The 20,909-nt window shown below is 39.6% G+C and overlaps 1 protein-coding gene and 1 pseudogene across 2 annotated transcripts in view; one reads left to right on the top strand and one right to left on the bottom strand.

Moving 5' to 3' along the window:
* The window catches only part of Wdr7 (WD repeat domain 7), a 284,884-nt gene that overhangs the window by 58,991 nt on the left and 204,984 nt on the right, over nucleotides 1–20,909 (top strand). For both annotated transcript variants that reach the window (XM_036204543.1, XM_036204544.1), the window contains exon 15: nucleotides 19,203–19,972. In XM_036204543.1, coding sequence (XP_036060436.1) covers nucleotides 19,203–19,972 — 770 coding nt within the window. The remainder of the gene's footprint in view (nucleotides 1–19,202; nucleotides 19,973–20,909) is intronic.
* On the bottom strand, nucleotides 5,417–5,805 carry LOC118594585 (annotated as a pseudogene).

Consider the following 20,909-nt stretch of genomic DNA (forward strand, 5'->3'; position numbering starts at 1 on the left):
TGGCGAAGGTTGTTAAACTTTTAAAAAGTGTTTCTCAGCTATTTGTGTTTCATATTTTGAGAAAACTTTTTAGTTCTACACCCTGTTTTAAAATCTAAAATTTAAATTTAAAATTTAAAATAATTGTTTTCTTGATGTTCTGTTTTCTTAGGTTCTTTATATATTTAAATATCTGATAGATGTTGATAAACTGATAAAGATTTTTTTCTAATTCTATAGGCTGCCACTTAGCTCAAATAATGGTGTACTTTACTATATAGAAGCTTTTTGCCTCATGAGATCCTTGTTAGTAATTGCTGATCTAAATGCCTATGCTATTACTGTCCTCTTCAGAAAGACCTTTCCTATGCCAATGAATTCAAGTATATCTGGTTTTCTGCTGAGATCCTTCATCTATCTGGAGTTGCATTTTGTGCAGAGTGATAGAGATCTAGTTCATTATTCTACATGCATCTATTCAGTTTGACCAGCATGATTTCTTGAAGATGTTGTATTCTCTTCAGTGTGTAATTTTTGCTTTGTCAAGAACCAGGTGTCCATAGGTTTGTGGATTTATATTGGAGTCCTCAGTTCTATTTCATTGATCACTATGTCTGTTTTTATGCCAATACCATACTTTTTTTTTTGTTTTTGTTTTTGTTTTTTTTCTGAGACAGGGTTTCTCAGTGTAGCTTTGCACCTTTCCTGGAACTCACTTGGTAGCCCAGGCTAGCCTCGAACTCACAGAGATCCACCTGGCTCTGCCTCCCAAGTGCTGGGATTAAAGGCATGCGCCACCACCACCTGGCCATACTGTTTTTATTACCATAGCTCTGAGGTACAATTTGAAATCTGGGATGGTGATACCTCCAGCAGTTCTTGTATTATTAAGGATCATTTTAGCTAGCCTGAATTTTTGTTTGTTTCCCTATGAAGTTGAAGATTGTTTTCAATTTCTCTGAATAACTGTGTTGGGATTTTGATAGGGGTTTGGTTGAATCTATATATTGGTTTTTGGTAGGATGACCATTTTGCATGGGGACTTGAATTTTTTTTTTTTCTGTCTGTATTAAACTGTCTATGGACAGGCATCAAGTGCTTCTTAATTTTATTTTCAGTGTTTACTATGGTATAACTACATTACATGTATAAATTACTTACAACATGCACAAGACATTTAGGGAGAAGTTTGTTTGGAAGTATAAATTGAAATCATATTGTGAAGGTACTTGATTGCAAAGCTGAGGGTTTAATAGACAATTCAATGATATTGAGTTGTTTTGAAAGATTTTGTTAAAAAATGTTGTCCTGTTTAGTGATATCTAATAATAGAGTACTAATAAATGTCACCATAGTGTAGCATGAATCTTAATAGGTCTTATTAATGAAATCAAACTCAGAGCCAGGTGTTGGGGTGAATGCTGGAAGATGAGAGAAGCAGAATAAGCCACAGCTACCTCACCTAGTCAATTCCTCAGCTGGTCCTGTTTCCTCAGACTGGAAGCCTCTGGGTCCTCATCCAAATAGATCTCAGCTGAACTGCTTCTTGAAAGCCTGAAAGCTTAACCAGCCTAGTTTCTGGTCCTCATTCCTTATAAACCTTTCTGCTTTCTGTCATTACTTCCTGGGATTAAAGGCGTGGGTCACCATGCCTGGCTATTTCCAGTGTGGCCTTGAATTCACAGAGATCCATGACTCCAGAAGGCTAGGATTAAAGGTGTGAGTACCACCATTTCCTAGCTTCTGTATCTAGTGGCTGTTCTGTTCTCTGACTCCAGATAAGTTTATTAGGGTGCAAAATATTTTGGGGAACACAATACCACCACACCATAGTAAAGTAGTAGGCTACTGTGTTGATACAGTGAGAGGTCATGAGGGCCAGACATAGGATTAGGCAGTGAAGATAAAGAAGGGCTGGCTTGTGTTGTGCAGTGTAAGTTGAACAAATAGGTCCTCACAGATAAGCATGAGAAGATTCTGACTTTCAGGATTGTTTTAGACACACAAGCCCAGTGCTAATAATAGAAATGTAGGGTCTATAGAATAGGCCCTGAAGATTTTAATAGGAGATGTTGCCTCTTCTAGGTGGGAGTATGAGATGGATGTATGAGCAAGAGCAAAACACTGAGAAGGAAGTGGCAGGCTGGGAATATAGAGCAGCGTTACCAAATGCTCTCTTCTAAGCACAGTAGCTGGCAGCACTTTCATCATAACAGCTTTAGCTGCTTACCAGAGACCCTCAAGATGAGCCAGTTTCTACTCTCTCATAGAAGAAGAGAGTAGAGAGGCTCACATGAGGTTCCAGCCACTCCTTCCTATGCACTCCCAGCTGTATGTGATTCTGCCCAAATTGCATGTAGGCCCGTGATCTTAAGGTGTCTCCAGAAGTGATAGAATATATTGAGTTTGGAAGGTTAATTGAAGTGGGGCTCCCTCTGTAGCTATGGAGAAGTCATGATCCATGGTGGAATATGACTTTTTGATGGTGGAGTTGCTCTGGGCTCATCTCTGCTGTTAACCCTCACCTGTGTTCCACACTTACCCGTGGTTATAGGATAAGATTTAGAGTGTGGTTAGGAATTATGCTGGTCTAACAAAGTGACTGCAGTAGATTCTCTTTATGATCAATGAGCTCACAGCTCTCAGAACTTGCCTATGTTTCTGGTACCAGGCCTTCTTTCTTCCTGTTGAGTGGTCTTTAAGTCTACTTGGACAGATGTTAATTACCACCAACACGTGAATGCCACCATTGCATCTTTATGGATATCTTGCTGTGGTGGTCGCTGTTAGGGTTTGTAGGTGTTACAACAAATAGGACTATTAGTTTCTTCCCTCTTTTGGCAGCTTGCACAGTACTTTCTGGTACTATGGAAGCTGAACCACAGGAAGGAGCTTTCAGATTAGATCCAGCTCAAATAATCTGAGTTCTGTGTCTTATGTGTGTGGTCTTCAGTAATAGGGGCTTACCAACAACACAGGTAAGTGTACTTTACACCCTTCATCAAAGCAGCTTCCCTCTATAGCAAATGGAAACCATTACAAAAAATATCACAACTGGTCATAATGCAGAAATCAATGGATTGTGGAGAGCCTAGCACAAATGGATACATCTGCACCCTAGCTCCTACATCATGTCCAGTGTTGAAGTACATGTTTTTAAGCTTTGTGGGCCTGATTTGTCACAGGGACATAACTATTTAAGCGTGTCTGTGTTCAAATTAAGTTTCTAACTTGCTAGGTATGGGTCATGTTGAACAAGTAACCACCCATAGCCTCTTGTCATTCTTGAAACAAGAACCACACATTGGCAGTGTCCTGTGAGACTCTGTGTTCATATATATTCCTCCTTCCTTTCATTTTAGTCTTTAACCTTTGACATTCATTGACTAATGAGTGAATAACCCGATTTAGTACATTTTAATCATTTAAAATACACAGCAAATGCTTGGGATGTAATTATAGGCTAAAGATATAATATTATCTTTTAAGAAACAGGTTTCAAGTTGTGTCTTCAGATAGTCATATCCTTGAGGGGCAGAGTATGGAAAGGAAAGACTTTGAAGATACAATGTTTATTTAGGTGGTAAGAAAATGAAGTCGAGTCAATGGGAGAGATAAGAAAAGTTGCAAATATATGTCTATCTCTCACATACAGTTGAAAACAACCCTTTGTTTAAAAAAGGTATGTATCAGCAATTGATCAGAGACTGAAATAACATTAAGAACTAGGGGTAAAATGTTTTCAGATTTAGTAATTAGGAACATGCCATTTAGAGTTGTTTTGGTAGAGTGAGTTAGGTCAGATATTAGGGTAGAGTGAACTGAGAAAAAAATGAGATGATGTGGAGGTAGAGAGTGTGGATGAAATTTGCCTTTAGTGGTTGAAAGAGAAAACAGAATTGCTGCAGTGGCTGCATGGTCACGGACAGGGTTCGTGTCTTGTTAGATCACCAAATATGCTGGTAGGAGGGATGACCGGTAGGCCATTGTAGGCGACTCAGTGTTGAGAGCAGAGTTTAAGAGTTGATGATGGTGATGAAAGAAGTGAATAAGCCAACCTATTCTTAGTGGATAAAAGTAGGCTTTGATATCTACTAATAGGAAAGAAATGGTTAAATATTAAAGCTGGATGTTTTCCTGTGTCCCACCCAGTCCCATAGCTGCTCAAACCCAAGTAAACACACAGAGGCTTATATTAATTATGAAATGGATGGCCTATGGCTCAAGCTTCTTGCTAGCTAGCTCTTATATCTTAAATTAACCCATTTCTATAAATCTATGTTTTGCCACGTGTTCCATGGCTTTACCTGTGTGCCATTACATGTTGCTCCTTAGACGGCAGGATGGCATCTTCCTGCCTGTCCTTTCTCTTCCTGTCTGTCACCCTTGGATTTTCATGCCTAGCTTCATTCTGTCCTACCATAGGCCAAACAGCTTTATTTACCAACCAATCAGAGCAACACATATTCACAGTGTATCGAAAGACATCCCACAGCACTGGCAGTTGAGAGCCAAGGAATCCCACAGAGTCCCACTGCACAACAAACTCACACAAGAGATTTATTGAGAGGGAAAAACCCAGGAATGTGACTGCCTCTGCAGCACAGAACTGAGCAGAAGTCAGGGTTTTATATAGTGTTTCTTGAGGGTCTAGTGGGGAGCTTTCTAGGGTGGCCTGGGATTGGAGGGTTTATGTCACCTGATCTTTGGGCAAGCTCAGGGATTGGTGGGATTTTTCTCTATAGGACAGGGCCTGGCACTAAACAGAGAATTCTCAGCAGAGGAAGTTCAAATGGCTGAAAGACATTTAAGGAATTGCTCAACATCCCTAATCATCCGGGAAATGCAAATCAAAACAACTCTGAGATACTACCTTACACCTGTCAGAATGGCTAAGATAAAAAACACAGAAGACAGCTTATGCTGGAGAGGATGTGGAGCAAGGGGAACTCTCCTCCACTGCTGGTGGGAATGCAAGCTTGTACAGCCACTTTGGAAATCAATATGGAGCTTCCTTAGAAAATAAGGTGTTAGATTTATAAAATAAAAGTTTATACTCACTTGTAGATTACATGTATTTGGTAACTGTGTAAATGATATACTAAGAAGATTGTCTGAGTATCTAGACTGTCACTGATGAGTTTTCTTATAAAGCATTTGGTATAGACACTGTTTCTTGGGATAAGACCTTGTGGGATAGACCTTGTCTTAGGTCAAAGGCCTGTAGTATATGATTTTTCAGCTCAGCACCTTTACATTCACCACCTCTGACATAAGAACAGGGATGATGCCTTGAAAATGTAATGTTTTGTATAGCATAATAGTTATACTTAGAACTTTTATGCTTTCTGAATACTTTCATTCCATGTGCAATAACCAAAATTCTTCTCTTCTTCTTTTTTTTTTTAAATTTTTAATGATGGAAACAAAAATATACCTAAAAGCAAAGCTTTTGGAAAAACCATTTATTCTTCCCTGTCTTTTATGATTCCTCAAACTTGACCTTGGCCTCCAGCCTTGCATCTCAAGGCTGGGTCTCTAAGGACATCCTTGTTGACAGCAGTTTTGTCCAAGGGGATGTACACAGAGTGCCTTGTGGGCATGAGGTGATTGTAGTTATAAACATTCACAAAGGACTTGATCTTTCTCATCTCTTGGGTGTTACTTTTTGGGGGAGAGTGGTTAATTCCAGTGACGAGGGCATAGCTAGCTGTAAGGGCAGTCCGAGGTGCTGTCATCAATGTTCTTCACCATGACGGCTTTGTGTCCAGAGTAGTGTCCAGCCAGGATGAGCACCACTTTCCCAGGTTTCATGAACTTGCCCATTTCAACAGCAAGCAGCCAGTACCCAGCAGAAACGAATTCTTCTCTTCTTTTATTAGCATACTAAAACATGGACTCCCATGCAAGGCATCAGCTGTAATCCCACTCAGCACTTGGGGAGTTAGCCAGGAGCATTGTTGGAGTTTTAGTTCAGCCGTGGTTGAACGTAACTGAGGCCTTGCTCTACTGCCTTCCTACAGTGGGCTTTGTGTATTCGATGAGATGCCATCTATTAGATTAAACCAATATTTAAATGTTTATTTTATTTTCACTATGCTTGCTATGGATCCTGCTGGTGTTTTCTTAGTCTTTACCCTAGAGACTGTAATGCATGTCTTTTGCTGATTACAATATAAAAATGGATTATTGTTATTATAATTTTCTTTATAATTGTAGGATCTTAAAACTTTATAACTTTGTTCTTTTCTTTTTACACATTAGATATCAAGCTGTCTACATAGAGTTTAAGTACAATTATTTAAGGCTTACCATGCTTTATTATTGTTGTTGGTTCAGTCAACACAATATTTATCCCCTTGTTATTATTTACAGTCATTTCTGTCAGATACAAAGGAATTTCCAATTTCCCAAACACCAAAAAAGCAGTCCAAATATCCAGAAATGAGCTCACCCTGGACTATAGGATGATTTCTGGTTAGATAAAAGCCAGCATTCCTCAGGAACTTGTGAAGCCAATTCCTATTAGCCTTCCCTCTGGGGAAAAAAAATGTTCCAATTAACATATACCTGTGATGCCAATCATCATATCCAGCATATATCAAGCATCTCAAGCACCTCAGTCGCAACTTAAAAGTAGTTGTTATACATCCCAAATCTCCCTTGCCAGTCTCCTGACCCTTCTTCCCCTCCCAACTACTCATCTTTTTTTTTTTTTTTTAAAATATCAATACTATATATAGTGTTTATTTATTTTATGTGCACTGTTGTTTTGCCTGCATGTGTGTCTGTGTGAGGGTATTGGATCCTTTGGAACTGGAGTTACAGACAGTTGTGAGCTGCTATGTGTGTGCTCAGAACTGAACCAGGGTCCTTGGAAAGAGCAGCTAGTGCTCTTAACCTCTGAGCCATCTCTCCAGCCCCTCTACTCATCCTTCTTATAACCCAGCTCTGCTCACTATTCTGCTGTTCTTGCTAATTTCCCTTTTGTCCAGACAGCCCTGGCCAGGTTCAGTCTGCTGGCCATGTTTAGTCTCTCTCTCTCTCTCTCTCTCTTTCCCTCACCTCCCCCTTAATAGTACCCCGGTGTGATTATGTCAACTATTCCTATCCTCCCCCAATACAATTCTCTTCCGCCTGTAGAACCACTTAAGGCTTTTTAGCTCAAGTCTACTCACAGTGAATTTTCTTAACTGTGGACTGCCTGGCACTGTCCTCTGTGTAAAAATTTTGTAACATGACTGCTGAGGGTTACCCCAGGGCCTTATATTTACCAGCAAGTTACTCTGTTCTGTAACTTGATTGCCTAGGGTCACCCCACAACCTTATACACTCTCCTTTTAAGCTATGCCCCAGTCCTGCCTATTTTGAGAGAATATTTTGCTGATTATATGTTTGTAGTTTCTTAGTTCTTTTCTTTTAGTACTCTGAATATGCCTTAACTTTTTTTGTGTGTACATGGTTATCAATATGAAGCACTGCCTGGCATTGACCTCGCCATGTATACTAGGCCAATGTCAAGTTTTCAGTGCTCCTCTTCTTTACCTTTTGAGTGCTGGCACTTCAGGCATGCATAATATTTGATTTGATTTGATTTTTTTTGTTTGAACATTTATGTATCATTTTTATTATTGTTCTTTGAAGACAGGACTTTTCCTTTGTCTTTTAACTACTGAAATATGCAATGTTTTGGTTGTCTTTGTTTTCACTTTGCTGGGAGCTTCTTACGTCTGTGGCTTTGGGTCTCTCATTAAGTTGAACTCATTCATTAACTCATTTGACTCATGTTCATGATCTCTTGGAACCTTCATTCTTTTGTCTTTAGTACTACCTAGAATCTGCAGATGGTACTTAACAGTCATCGGGTCTTTTGAGCTAAGAAGAGGTTTTACATTTTTACAGGGGTTTAAAAAAGAAAATATGTGACAGAAATATTGCATGGCCTATAAAACAATATGAATCGTTACAGAGAAAGTATGCTAGCACCTTTCATAGTAGCAAATGTCACCACCTTTTGTCCCATTATGAATGCTAATAATCACAGCTAATAGCAGGTATTATCCATTTTCCTTGAAACAATCCAGAGAAGAACTTTTATGACTTATTCTCCTTCTAAGATCAGTCCTAACAATTTTCTTAGATAATAATCTTTCTCTATGCATCTCTCCTCCTCTGCCCCACCAGTCTACCATCTGTTACAATTCTCCATTAAAACATGTCCACTTTTCACACATATGTGAAGGAACACTATAGTTTGTGCATGCATGTGCCTTTTTATGTGTACATGAGTGTGTATTTAGCTTATAAGTAATTTATAGTTTAAAAGTATTTTATAGCTTAGGATATTTCAACTCAGTTTGTCATTTTTTTTCTCTAGTTTGAAAGAAATGGGTTTTAAATTTCTACAAATATGAAGTGAATGATTCTATTAACCAGTAAAAATAAACTAAAAGTTATAACTAAATAACTAATAAATAAGTATATACATATATATATATACATATATTTCTAGTTATATTATTTTTTGTTCTTTTTCTATTTTGAAGAATTCTTAAATTAGACATGACTTGATTATTTATGATGGTTTCATAACACTATCAAATAATGAATTTCCAAAGGACTACCTGAAACAACGCTTTGATCCTAATGCCTTATTGGTCATATACCTTGCACATAGTAAGCGTTCACTGGACTTCTGAATGCACTTTAGGGTGCATAGTCAATGTAATGCAGCATATCCTAAGCCAAGGAAAAGTGGTTTGTTCTATGTTGGTTTTAAATTCAGATCTTGTTTTTCCTTGGAAATTCATTAACTGAAGTCATTTTGTGTTAAGAAGAAATTTATGTTGCTATGAAATGCATGAGATACAGCAGAGTTGTTCTTTATCATCCTAAATAAATTTAATTATAGATTGCCAAGGACTACTTAGTAGATTATGACCTTAGTGGCTGTAGATTCCTAGCCCTCATATGTGATTCTTTATCTTTAATTCTACTTTGAGCATTTGAAGTTATTAGGATAAAAATATAAAGATTTTTGACTAATTATTAATATTTTGGCAACTTGGAGAATTAAGTTCTTTTAGTATTTGTTAAGAAATTTCTGTTCTTTATTAGATAGAACATATAAAATATTTTGAAACTTTTTGACTTTTATATTTCTTCTGCTACAAAATAATTGAAACAGTCAAGTTTTTTTTTAAACTGTTTATTGACTAGTTAGGCACTGGGGAACCAAATGAATAAGACATAGTTGCAAAGCTCTGTAGCCAATGGTGTGGTAAGAAATGCAGGAAGTATTGAGAAAGTCTGTCCTAGCCCGAGGTGATCAGGATTGGTTGTTCGGAGGAGGAATAAGTGGAATCTATTGATGATGAATGGAGGAAGGTTGCAATGGGGTCAGCATAGAGGCGTGTGGAGAGACCCTGCTCAGTCAGCATTGCAGGAGCTTTGGCTGGAGACCAGCAGTGGTGGAAAATAAAGGTGAGTTCATCTTGGACCAAGGGAGGATGTTGAGACTTTTACCTTTTGCCTCAGTGGCTTTCAAAATTAAAACTTTGGAGTTCGTAACTCACATGGAATTTTACATGAAAACCAGTCAATAAATTTGATAAGAAGGAGTACAGTGGAGAATTTAAACTCAGTAGTTGAATTGAATTGTATTCAGTGGGAGCTGATGATTGATTGGGTATGAGTAATAAGGAAGGTTTATCCAAAGGTCCCCTGATTGATTGAGTAGAAAGTGGCTCTGTCAATGTGATATTGAATGTATGAACAGGTTTTATAGGGACAGTGAAGAGCTGTTTGCTTGGTATATGGTAAACCTGAGATGCCCGTGTGTTACATATGTCAGGGTATTTGTCAGGTGGTTTAATTTAAGGGTCTGAAATTTGAGGGAGTCGTAGGGTGATGGGATACACACACTGATGAGTCCTTTATATATATGTCTAGTTCTTAGTTCCATGGAAGTAAGGGTGATCATTCATATACAGACTCTTAAGAAATAGCAGTTCTAGGGCTGGAGGAATGGCTCAGTGGTTAAGAGCATTGGCTGTTCTTCCAGAGATTCAATCCCCAGTACCCACATAGCAGCTCACAGCTGTCTAACTCCAGGTCCTTGGAATCTGACACCTTCACACCAATGCCCATTAAATAAAGTTAAATAAACCATTACAAAAAGACATAGCAGCTCTAAAGGGAGCAGGATGATGAGGCAGGATTAGGGTAGTAGAAGTAGACATATGGGGGGGCAAGGGGAATGTGCTGATTAACCACGTGGGAGTCAAGAGGGGCAAGGCAGACGCCATCACTGTGTAAACGCAATCACCATCAAACCTTCGAAGGACGGAGTGCGCTTGCTAGTCAGCTCAGAGTATCCTTTCTTCAGACCGTCTTCCCGGGGCAGAACCTGAACTGTAAAAGGGGGACTAGATCTAGCAAATGAAGTTAGTATGAGAGGAGATAGAAGGAGCAAGAGCAGTTCGATGGGGATGTGGTTTTGAAGGCAGCAGGGAATGCCCTTGGCTGAAGATGAAAAGCCAGCAGAGAGTGGGAGCGTCAAGACAGGGAAGGGAGAATTGATCATTGATAAATGAGGAAATTCAATTCTGGGGCAAAGCAGCAGGCTTTGTTGTGGAAGAGGAAAACCTCATTTTCTGAAACCGAAGAGAAGTAGAAGGAGAGGCCGCATGTTTGAATGGGTATTTCTGGTGTTAGTGGATAGGAATGAGTAGAACACATTTCTAAAGCTTATGTATTTTAGGGCAAGTCTAGTGGGTAGCTGGGGCACTAAAGTAGGGAGCTGAGTGACAGAGGTCAGGGCAGAGAGTGGAAGCTATAGACAAGGAGAAAGATGGACTGCATTTGCAGTTGTAATGGGCTAGAGTAAAGGCATATGGGAAAAACAGAGGGTGTATTTTCTCAGCTGTTGCAGAATTGCAGTCCTGTCAATTAGAGATTAAAAAAGGGTATTGAAGAGTAGTTGTGAAAGGTTGATTAGTGTGGTTAAGCATAGGGTCACAGTTGGATGATGGAGGATGGCTGGCTGGCGATCTTTGAAGAAGTGGTGGACTCCAGTGCCGTAATGCCCCTATGAGGGCAGTTACCAGACTGTTGAACATTGAAATCACGTGGGATGTCTAAAATTTGTCAGAACCGCCCAGCGGTTCTACCACAGACTTCCTGATTCTACTTATATGCAGGTGCAGCAGTGCATGGAGTTTTTAGAAGGTCCTTGGTCATCCTAATGTGCAGCAGTTTTTGAAGCACTGCTCTGAGGATGAAGAGCAGGCATGGTTGAGTTTTCCACTAGTTCAGCAGGAGGGCAAGATGACTGGAGTTGAGACAGCCAAGGACCTGCGAGGCTCTCTGTGGTTCTCAATCTTAGGTGATACAAAAGAATTTTCCAAGACTTTGCTGTTTCCCACTGGGTAAAGAGCCTCAGCATAAGAATACAATGCCATCTGAAAGGCTTTGTGTAGGAACAAGAATGGAGAATAGGACTTTCACATGCTTCCCCTGTGAACTAATAGCTTAAAGTTCCTGCAGATAACACTCCCTTGAACAAACTAGTGATAAACTAACTAGATGTTATATTTTAAGAGCAAGACCAACATAAGAAATTCATCACTTCTGCTGTAGTGGTACTAAACATCCTATCTATAGACTCAGTGTATGTTCATGTGCAATGAAACCTTTGTGCCATTGCTTGGCAAGTCACATGAATGACATGTAATTAGAATACCAAGTCTCTTGAACAGTGTTGCCAAATGCTAACATGACTGTAAAGAAATACAAAGCGAACACTGCCAAATAAGCAAATGTAACCTTAATACTTTGCTTTGTTACTGAATGATTCTGTGCTTATTGTTGTGAAAACTGTCCTTTGCTCTGTACTGCTTCAGATGTGTCCCTAGACTACCCACTGGACACCTAGCACTTTGCTGTGCCATTTTTCTACATTTGATGCTGTATCATGTCTAATTAGATTGCAGAATATTTGTAGGAAGAAACTTTCGCCACATTCTAATTATTCTTGAAGCAGCAAAACAAAGCTGGCACCTCTAACACAATTGTCATTTAACTCCTCCTCCTCCTGGCCACTTGCCTGAGAAATGTGTCTTCCAGTATTTCCAAAGTTCACTGCTGGTTGAGAATGATTGCTCTGTAGCATGTGGAGAGAGGATTCTATTACGTTCTTCCCAGCTGTCCCTTGACTCAGTGTAAGTAGCCTAGTATTTGAAGGTTCCTTCCTAACTACACCCCTTCCATCTCTCAAGTCTCTGTGGAACTGATGCTGAGAACTCTTAACATCTAGTATAATTCAGAAAACATGGGAAATGACAGTTGTATGCAGAAAGAACGATTTCCTCCTACATTCTCACCATGGACTTGTGTGTTCTCCAAGTGACTGATGAACCTTTTAGCTTAATTTTGTCTTTAGCTTTAAAATGGGCATAATTGTGTTGTAATGAAGTTAAATGTTACAACATGCTCCAAACATTTACAATAGGTATTTACTGCACACTTGTTTAATACTTGATTGTTGATTGATTTCTGCATTTGTTCAGTGTATGTTGGGTTTATGCTATGAACTAGGCCCTGAGCTAGAACCAGTTGGAGAGTGTTTTAGCCACAGCCACATGGAGTGGATGCTGGCATTGAGCAGCTTCTGTTCTGGCCTGGGAACCAGTGTGCAGTTCATAATGTGGCTCTCAGACTACTTAAGGTGTGGACCAGTGGGAGAGAGTCCCAGAGAGATGATTGATTAGCAGAGCCATTGGGAAAGCTTTTCTGAAGAGAGGTAGGCTTGATATCAGGAGGAAAAGAGGTCCAGGCAGATGTCATAGCATGTTGGATGTCAGTGTAGATAGGAGCAGTGAGTGTGGGCCAGCAGGGCAGTGAGGAGAGAAAATCGCAATGGATAGGTTAGAATCTGTTAATGTGTGTTTCTGAAATGAGGAACCGCTTACCACATTGATCCAGGTTTTCTGTCTTCTCCTTCTCATTTTACCAGTCTGCTTTATACTTGTTCTTACCAGGTCAGGCCCCCAGAATCTCACCTTGGCACCATTCATTTAAAACTAAAACTGGGATTTTTGACAGAAGGGTGTGTTTCCAACGTTGGCAAGCCCCTCACTGCAGTTCTCCTACCATAGCCACCCCGCCCACAGGCCCCCGCAGACCATAGCCACCCCGCCCACAGGCCCCCCGCCCGCAGACCATAGCCACCCCGCCCACAGGCCCCCGCAGTTAGCTGAACTCTTTCCACGTGTCTCCGACACATTCCTTTGGTGTCATGTGAGAGGAGTGTTACCTCTCTTCTACCAGAGAGGGAATACTGTTTGCATGATCTACTAGCTGTCTCAGCCCCTGAAGTGGGTAGTCATTTCGGTATTTGAAGACAGAAAGTTTGGATGTAGGGAAGTCAGCTGCCCATGTAACAGTCCATCTTATTACAGAGAGCTTCCAGTCCTGCTGTTTGGGGCTCTCAGCTCTTTGGCTGGACTTGGAAGTTTATTTCCTGTGCTGTTGTTGTAAAGACTCTTAATATATTAAAATTTCAGTCTCTAATTATTTAATAATTGTGTAATAATAGCCTATGATCTTCAGAAGAAACACCTTCAAAATATATTTTCTTTCTTTCTTTTTTTTTGGTTTTTTGAGACAGGGTTTCTCTGTGTAGTTTTTGGTGCCTTTCCTGGAACTCACTCTGTAGTCCAGGCTGGCCTTAAACTCACAGAGATCTGCCTGCCTCTGCCTCCCGAGTGCTGGGATTAAAGGTATTCACCACCACTACCCAACTCAAAATATAGGTAAGATTTAATGAATGCTTGCATTTAATATTTATAATTACATCTAATTTTGTCCTGTTATGTAAGTTGCAATAAACCATAAAAGCTCCGCCCCTTGATACATTTAATATCTCTTCTTAGTTTGTTCTTCTTCATGTGCTTGTTAATGGAAGCCCATGGAAAGGGAGGAAAATGACAGGAACTGTGTTACCATGTTATCATTCACACCTGATCGAGGATTCTCATCCCATCCGAAAGCAGGTTGTTAAGATGAATATAGTATTGTCTGTTTCCAGAGGAGATTGCCATTTTCAGGGTGGTATGACCATGGCCATATTGTTTAATTCCCAATGTGACTGGATTCTCTCAGGAACTGGTTAGCCTAACAACGAGCAGGAAGAAACAGCAGTTTCAACAGCAGAGGGCGCCAAATACCCACATTGGGCAGACAGATTGTCCTGCTGTTTTTGTGTCTCTTCCTCCTTCCTCCTCCTTCCCTCTCTTTCCTCCTTTCTTTTTTCTTGTTACCTAAAATAGGCAATATTGAAGCCACCTTGTGAGTATTTTCTAGTAGGTGAGGAGGATTTCCCTGAGCTACTTTAGATTATTTTAAAAGTACAACAAGACATCTATTTATTTTTATCCAGTGTACCTTTTACATTTATTATTGTGCACAAGAAATTTTGAAAGCCCCTCCCCTCATTTTTTCTTGGTTTTTCGAGACAGGGTTTCTCTGGGTAGCTTTGGAGTCTGTCCTAGATCTTGTTCTGTAGCCCAGGCTGGCCTTACACTCACAGAGATCCGCCTGGCTCTGCCTCCTGAGTGCTGGGATTAAAGGCGTGCGCCACCACCGCCCGGCTGAAATCCCTTTAAATCACTTTCATCAATAAAATCTCATGAAAAAATAAAGGGGAAAATTATTGTTTCTTTCTTTTTTCTGCCAAAATAGTTTTTGATATTAAATCAGTTTTTTATACTAAGGAAACATAAGTTGTTTAAATCATTCATTATAAATAGGATACCTATACAATTATGCATTTTATAAAATAGTAAATGAATATTTTTTATTAAAAATTTTCTTGTTATCTATTTTAGAATTCAGTATTGATGTTTAAAGAGGGGTCTGTGCATATGGTAGACATTCGTTTTCTAACCTGTCTTTGATCACTGATTTCAAAGCTAATTCGAATTTAAAAAAATATATCACCAAAAGGTAGGGAAGTGGCTCAGTTGGTAAAGTGACTGCTAGACAAGCCTTTGGATCTGCCTGAGTTTGGGTCCCTGCAGCCAGGCACTGCTGGGCAACGCAGTGCATGTAATCTCAGTGCTGGAGAGGTGGCCCAGCATGAGCTGAATCAGTCAGCGCTAAGTTCAGGAAGCCAAACACTGGCCTGTACATTCATGTGCATACACCCACGCCAACACACATACCCAACAACCAGTACCATGTGCATGTGCGATACACGCACACACGCAAATCAACGTATCTGTCTTGCACTTGATTATGAAAATCAACTAACACAATACTTGATAGTACAAATCAACTGTACTTTTAGATAAAACCCATCTCAAATGATATTATAGGTTGGATTCAGAAAGAATAGTAAATCACAAGACTATTTAAAGATAGCATTTAAAACTGTGTTATTGAACGATGATTTCAAAATCAGTGAGCTTTCAAGTCAGAATCAATGAAGTGAATGGTGAGAGCTTAAAAATTCTTGTAGTCAGTGGGTAAAATGCAATGCATCTAAAATCTTAAACCCATTAAAGACCCTTAAAGTGTAATATTGGTAGGCAGAGAAAAGCTATCAAAGGTTTCAGCAGACTCATGTAGAATATATTCAATTATATAAAATGATGAAAACTGTTATTTCTCTGAACATTCTGGATTATAATAATTTGCTTGTGGGGTCTTCCACATCTGACGTGTTTATATGCTGAGATTCACGAATGCATTGATGAACCCTGATATCAGGATGGTAGTTCTGTTGTTTTTGTGGTTTTACTTGAGATATTATTTTATCTAATGTTCTTGCCACAGAGTTACTTTCAGTCATGAGTTAGCAGTTCAGTATTTTTCCCCCTGAATTTTCTTTTGTGTTATATTTTTAGTCAATTTTCCTTTTCTTAAGACTTCAAATGGTGCTGGGCATGGTGTCAGGTGTCTTTAAAAATCCCAGCACTGTGGGCTCAGAGGCAGCTAGGTCTCAGTGAATCCCAGGACAGCCAGGGCTCCATAGAGAAAACCTGTCTCAAAACAAATGGCTTAATATGTACTTTCTAAAATGAAAATTGTGACAAATCAGATACTTAAAATAAGCACAAAATCAGTCTGTGTATATTAGCCTGTCACGTGAGTGTAGATATGTGTATAATTGCATTTACTAGCGAGTTGCAGACTCAGCCACATTCCTTTTTAGCCATTGTCAAGTAGATCTTCAACTATTTCTTTGAGTATTAATATTTTGTTTTCTCCCAGGCTTGTTTGCACAATAGGCCACTCCACAAATATTTATTGAACTGAATTGAATCCTGCTCTGTGACAACTTTAAGATGAATGTGCATCCACATTGCAGGGATTCTAATAAATGTAGCAGAGCAGCCCTTCTAGAATGTCCTCATGAGTTAGCTTTGAAATTGTTGAGAATATCTGATGATTTGAGTGAATCAGTCCGGTCCCAGGTGTATATATTTTATCATTAAGCCAAGAAAACCTTGGAATTTGCTATGTTTTTGTTCCCTTCCTGTGTCTCATCTTAGTATCACAGTCTAGAAAGCCAGACCTGACAGTGACTAACTCTGTCATTTCTCTACCTTTAGCCGATATCATCCTCCCAACTTTGAGGACATCTACTTTTTGTTGTGACAGATTGTCCAAGTCAGCAGAGTTGGTTGTCAGGCCTTGGTGGTGTGAGAAACAGCTCATCCAGTGAGAAACACTGGAATGATGATGAGGCATCTTCTCTCCTTCCCCCTTCAGCCTGAATGTGTTTTTTCCTGTTATGTTTTTATCTTGGTAGTGGTGTTTTCTTTATCTTTTACGTTCTCTTTTTGCATAGTAGAGTGCTATTAGGTACAGGCCTCTCACCCCTACCCCCAGCGGGCACATTCAGTAGCTCTGAGAGATTGTACTAAAAAGAATCTTACAGAGTCACACCCAGTCATGGTATTCATTAGATAACCTTTTTGTTGTGAGCATGTGGCTAACTGCTGGAACACCTTCAGAAGGAGATGGAGATGCCTGAGGAGCTGCAGTGCTGATGGCTCATGTGTGGCTGACATAGATGAGACGGGGTAAAGTCTGTCTACCTTCTGGTTTCCTTCTGCCTTCTTGTTTTCAAGCCCTTCTCATTGCTTCAGTAATTTCCTAGCCAAACTTGTTTGATTTTATGTTGTTTGGTTGATAATAATCTCTTTTTTCTAAAAGAATGTTGCAAGTATTTTGCAGAATAAAATCCTCAGGGGCACTGTGGAGACCTCTTCGTTTTACTTAATGTTACCTGTTCCTTCATACCTGTTGTCAGAGCTGTATACCTAAGATTGTGGTATTTTTGTCACATAGCCAGTGCAAATAACTAGAATAGTTCCCGAACTACAGCACCAGCTTTGAAATAGTGGCTGCAATTATTAATTATAATTTTGTTTCAATATTATTGGACATAACACACATGTATAAGGCCGTACATGATTCACTTGAGTTAGTGCTGGTAAGTACAAAGCACTAAGCATAGTGTGTGATATTACATGTTCAGTGTTTCAAAGGAAGCCATGTAAAACAGAGCTTGGAGAAGTGAAAGGCTCAAGTACATACTCTCCATTCTGTCCCATCGCTCACATCCTCTGGACTATTGCACTTTTATCTCGATCATCCGCGTGGCTTCTGCCGCCCCCATCTCATATTCATGACCCTGCTCTTGCCCCTTTTAAGCTAACAGTACTGTGCCTGATTATGTGACTCCCTTCATTTGGAGAGTTGTTCCCAGCATTACTGTATACAGTTGTCTGGCTTCTCCTTAGATAGATTCGTACACATTCCAGGCCATGCTAATTTGGATCTGATGATCAGGTCCAGGAACCTGTATTTTAGTGGCACTCTGGTTTGCAAAATACAGTTCAAAGGCTTCGTTATAGCCTTGGAAGCTCTTAGTGAGCTGTGGCTCGGCTCATCCTCTTGATCACCTGTGGGTTCCTCAGTGGCCCCCCGCCCCCCCTATTGTCATTGCCACTGTCCTTTTCTGCGTCTTTCTTTCTTTCCACCATGAGTGTTTTTTCGTGCTCAAGTTAGCTCTTCCGTGAGGAGCTCCCTAGTCACCTGAGATAGAATTGGTAATTTCTCAGCCATACCCCTTTAGTTTCATATTGACTCTTCAATAGTGTAACATTATCATATTAGCAATATTCTTTATGTTGTTGACTAGAATATAGAAAGATTTGTATCATCCTTTAAATGTCATTCAATTCAGAGAAGTTTATATAAAGGAGGCAGTGATAGCAGTTGTGTGAATAAGTTCTTGAATAGTTTTTAGATGGTGAACAACTTGAGATCTTTTATGAATGTGGTCCTAGTATAAACACATGCAAAGGTCCAATATTTGAAACTTCTTGGAAATTTGGTGATTTGGTGTTAAGTTACAGGCTGGCGACTAGAGGTGAAATGAAATCTACAAGCTACAGTAGATTCTGGAGAGTGTGTTTTGCTTTGCAGAGAAGTCTGGATTTTCTTCTCAAGTTATAAAATGCTATTAATAATCTCTGAAGCTGGAAACATAGTCAGGAAGGATGGAAATGGAGACAGAAGAGAGACTAGTTAAAGGAATTTATTGTAACAATTACAGGAAGAGTTGATGAGCAATTTGAATAATTTTGTAAGTTTTTTTTTATAATGTTCTTTGTCCATTCTGCTAGACTCTGGTTGCACAGAATAAATGAGGCATAGTTTGTTCATGTTTTGAAATTACCCTGCAGAATAAGGAAGTTATAAGTAACCCGAAGACTTGACTATCTATGTCTTTGGAGGGGATTTGGCAGGGGAAAGACTGAAGGTAAGTGCCGAAGGAAGGATTTCAGTGCTCAGTGCTCCAGAAGGACCACAGCCTCTTCAGGGGAGCTACAGTTCATTTTCAGAGTCTGCTAATGTCACTGAAACCAGTTTTAATGACGAAGGAGACTCCCGCTTCAGTAATAAGAATTTATTAATGTATACTTGGTTTTAAATTAATTGGTATTTTAATTATTGTGTTAGTGTAAAGTCATTGTATAAGCTCATATCTCTTACATGTTGCTGGTTGGCAAAGATATTTAATTTTCTAGAAGCCCTAAAAAAGACAGCTTCATAAACATTTTAATTCAGCTATTTATTGCTCATTAATGAATGTTGAGATTAAATACTTTGAATTGTAACTATTTTTAAAAAAATATTTGTTACAGGGGAATTTACCTAAATACTCTCATAACTCCCTGATGGTTCAAGCAATAAAGACAAACCTAACAGACCCGGACATCCATGTGCTGTTCTTTGATGTGGAAGCTTTGATTATTCAACTCCTGACTGAAGAAGCCTCTAGGCCGAATACTGCACTTATTTCCCCAGAGAATTTGCAAAAAGCATCTGGCAGTTCAGACAAAGGGGGCTCTTTTCTAGCTGGGAAACGAGCAGCAGTTCTTTTCCAGCAAGTGAAGGAGACTATCAAAGAGAACATAAAGGAACACCTCCTCGATGAGGAAGAGGAGGACGAGGAGACGATGAGGCAGAGAAGAGAAGACAGTGACCCTGAGTACCGGGCCAGCAAGTCCAAGCCACTGACCTTACTAGAGTACAATCTAACCATGGACACTGCAAAATTATTCATGTCCTGTCTTCACGCCTGGGGTCTGAATGAGGTTCTGGATGAAGTCTGTCTTGATCGTCTCGGAATGCTGAAACCTCACTGCACAGTGTCTTTCGGTCTTTTATCGAGAGGAGGTCATATGTCGTTGATGCTTCCTGGTTATAATCAGGTGGCTGGTAAACTCCTTCCTGGGAAAGCAGACATAGGAAGGAAGCTGCCGACAGCCGAGGGAGTAGGAAAGGGTACCTACACAGTGTCTCGAGCCGTCACCACTCAACATCTGCTGTCCATCATATCTCTGGCAAACACTTTAATGAGTATGACCAATGCGACTTTCATTGGTGATCACATGAAGAAGGGCCCGACCAGGTGTGACTGTAGTTTGATTTTATTCTTTATTTTCTAAAGGGATAAGTGACCATACTCTATTTTTGTTATTGTTTATTGCTCTTTTGTTTTATGGCTCTGCACACATTCCCACGTTAGTGTCCCATTAGTGATTCCCGTTTAAACTATGACACAGAGGCATTTCTAAAATGCCTAGTTTAAAACACAATTATAGCAATAGTATATCTGTGTAGTCATACTTAGTTACTATTTTAAACGGCTTTACAATATAGGAGTTGGTCACAGAGGATAGCTCTTGAATAAATTAAATCTTTAACATTTTTATTAAAGATGATTTATTTTTTTCTGAGATAACCCTGACTAGTCTGTAACTCAGCCCAGACAAAGGCCAGCCTTGAACTCACAGAGGCTGGCCTAACTCTTCCTCCTGAGTAATGAGGTTAAAGGTGTGGGCCACCACAAATGGCATTATTTTTTTAAATTATGTGCTTATATGCGGGTCTTTGCATGTGTGGATGTAGATGCCTATAGAGTGCAGAAGAGGATGTTACATCCCCTGGCGCTGGAGTTACAGGTGGTAATGAGCTGCCCAGTGGGGTGCTGGGAACCACTCCAGTCCTCTGCAAGAACAGTATGTGCTCTTAACTGGTGAGGCCTCTCTTTGAGCTCCATAAATATAACCTTGAATTTATAGCTTGTGGAAGTTTGAATTGACATTCAGTTCAAATGTGTATCCATTCACAATGCTTTTTGTTGTAATTTGTATGCAGTAATGATGTTTCCAGTGGTTGGTTCTGGAATGTGGTAATAAGTCCAGTCCAAATTTTGCAATGGGGAAGACAAAATAACTTTTAAAACAGACTACTTTAAAAAACGGAATATTTTGATATTTTTAAATACTTAGCCTGAATGCTATTTCTCAAAGTTATAAAGACAACTTGTTATTATGCTTTATTAA

Source organism: Onychomys torridus, chromosome 13 (assembly GCF_903995425.1).
Source record: "Onychomys torridus chromosome 13, mOncTor1.1, whole genome shotgun sequence".
Classification (NCBI taxonomy): domain Eukaryota; kingdom Metazoa; phylum Chordata; class Mammalia; order Rodentia; family Cricetidae; genus Onychomys; species Onychomys torridus.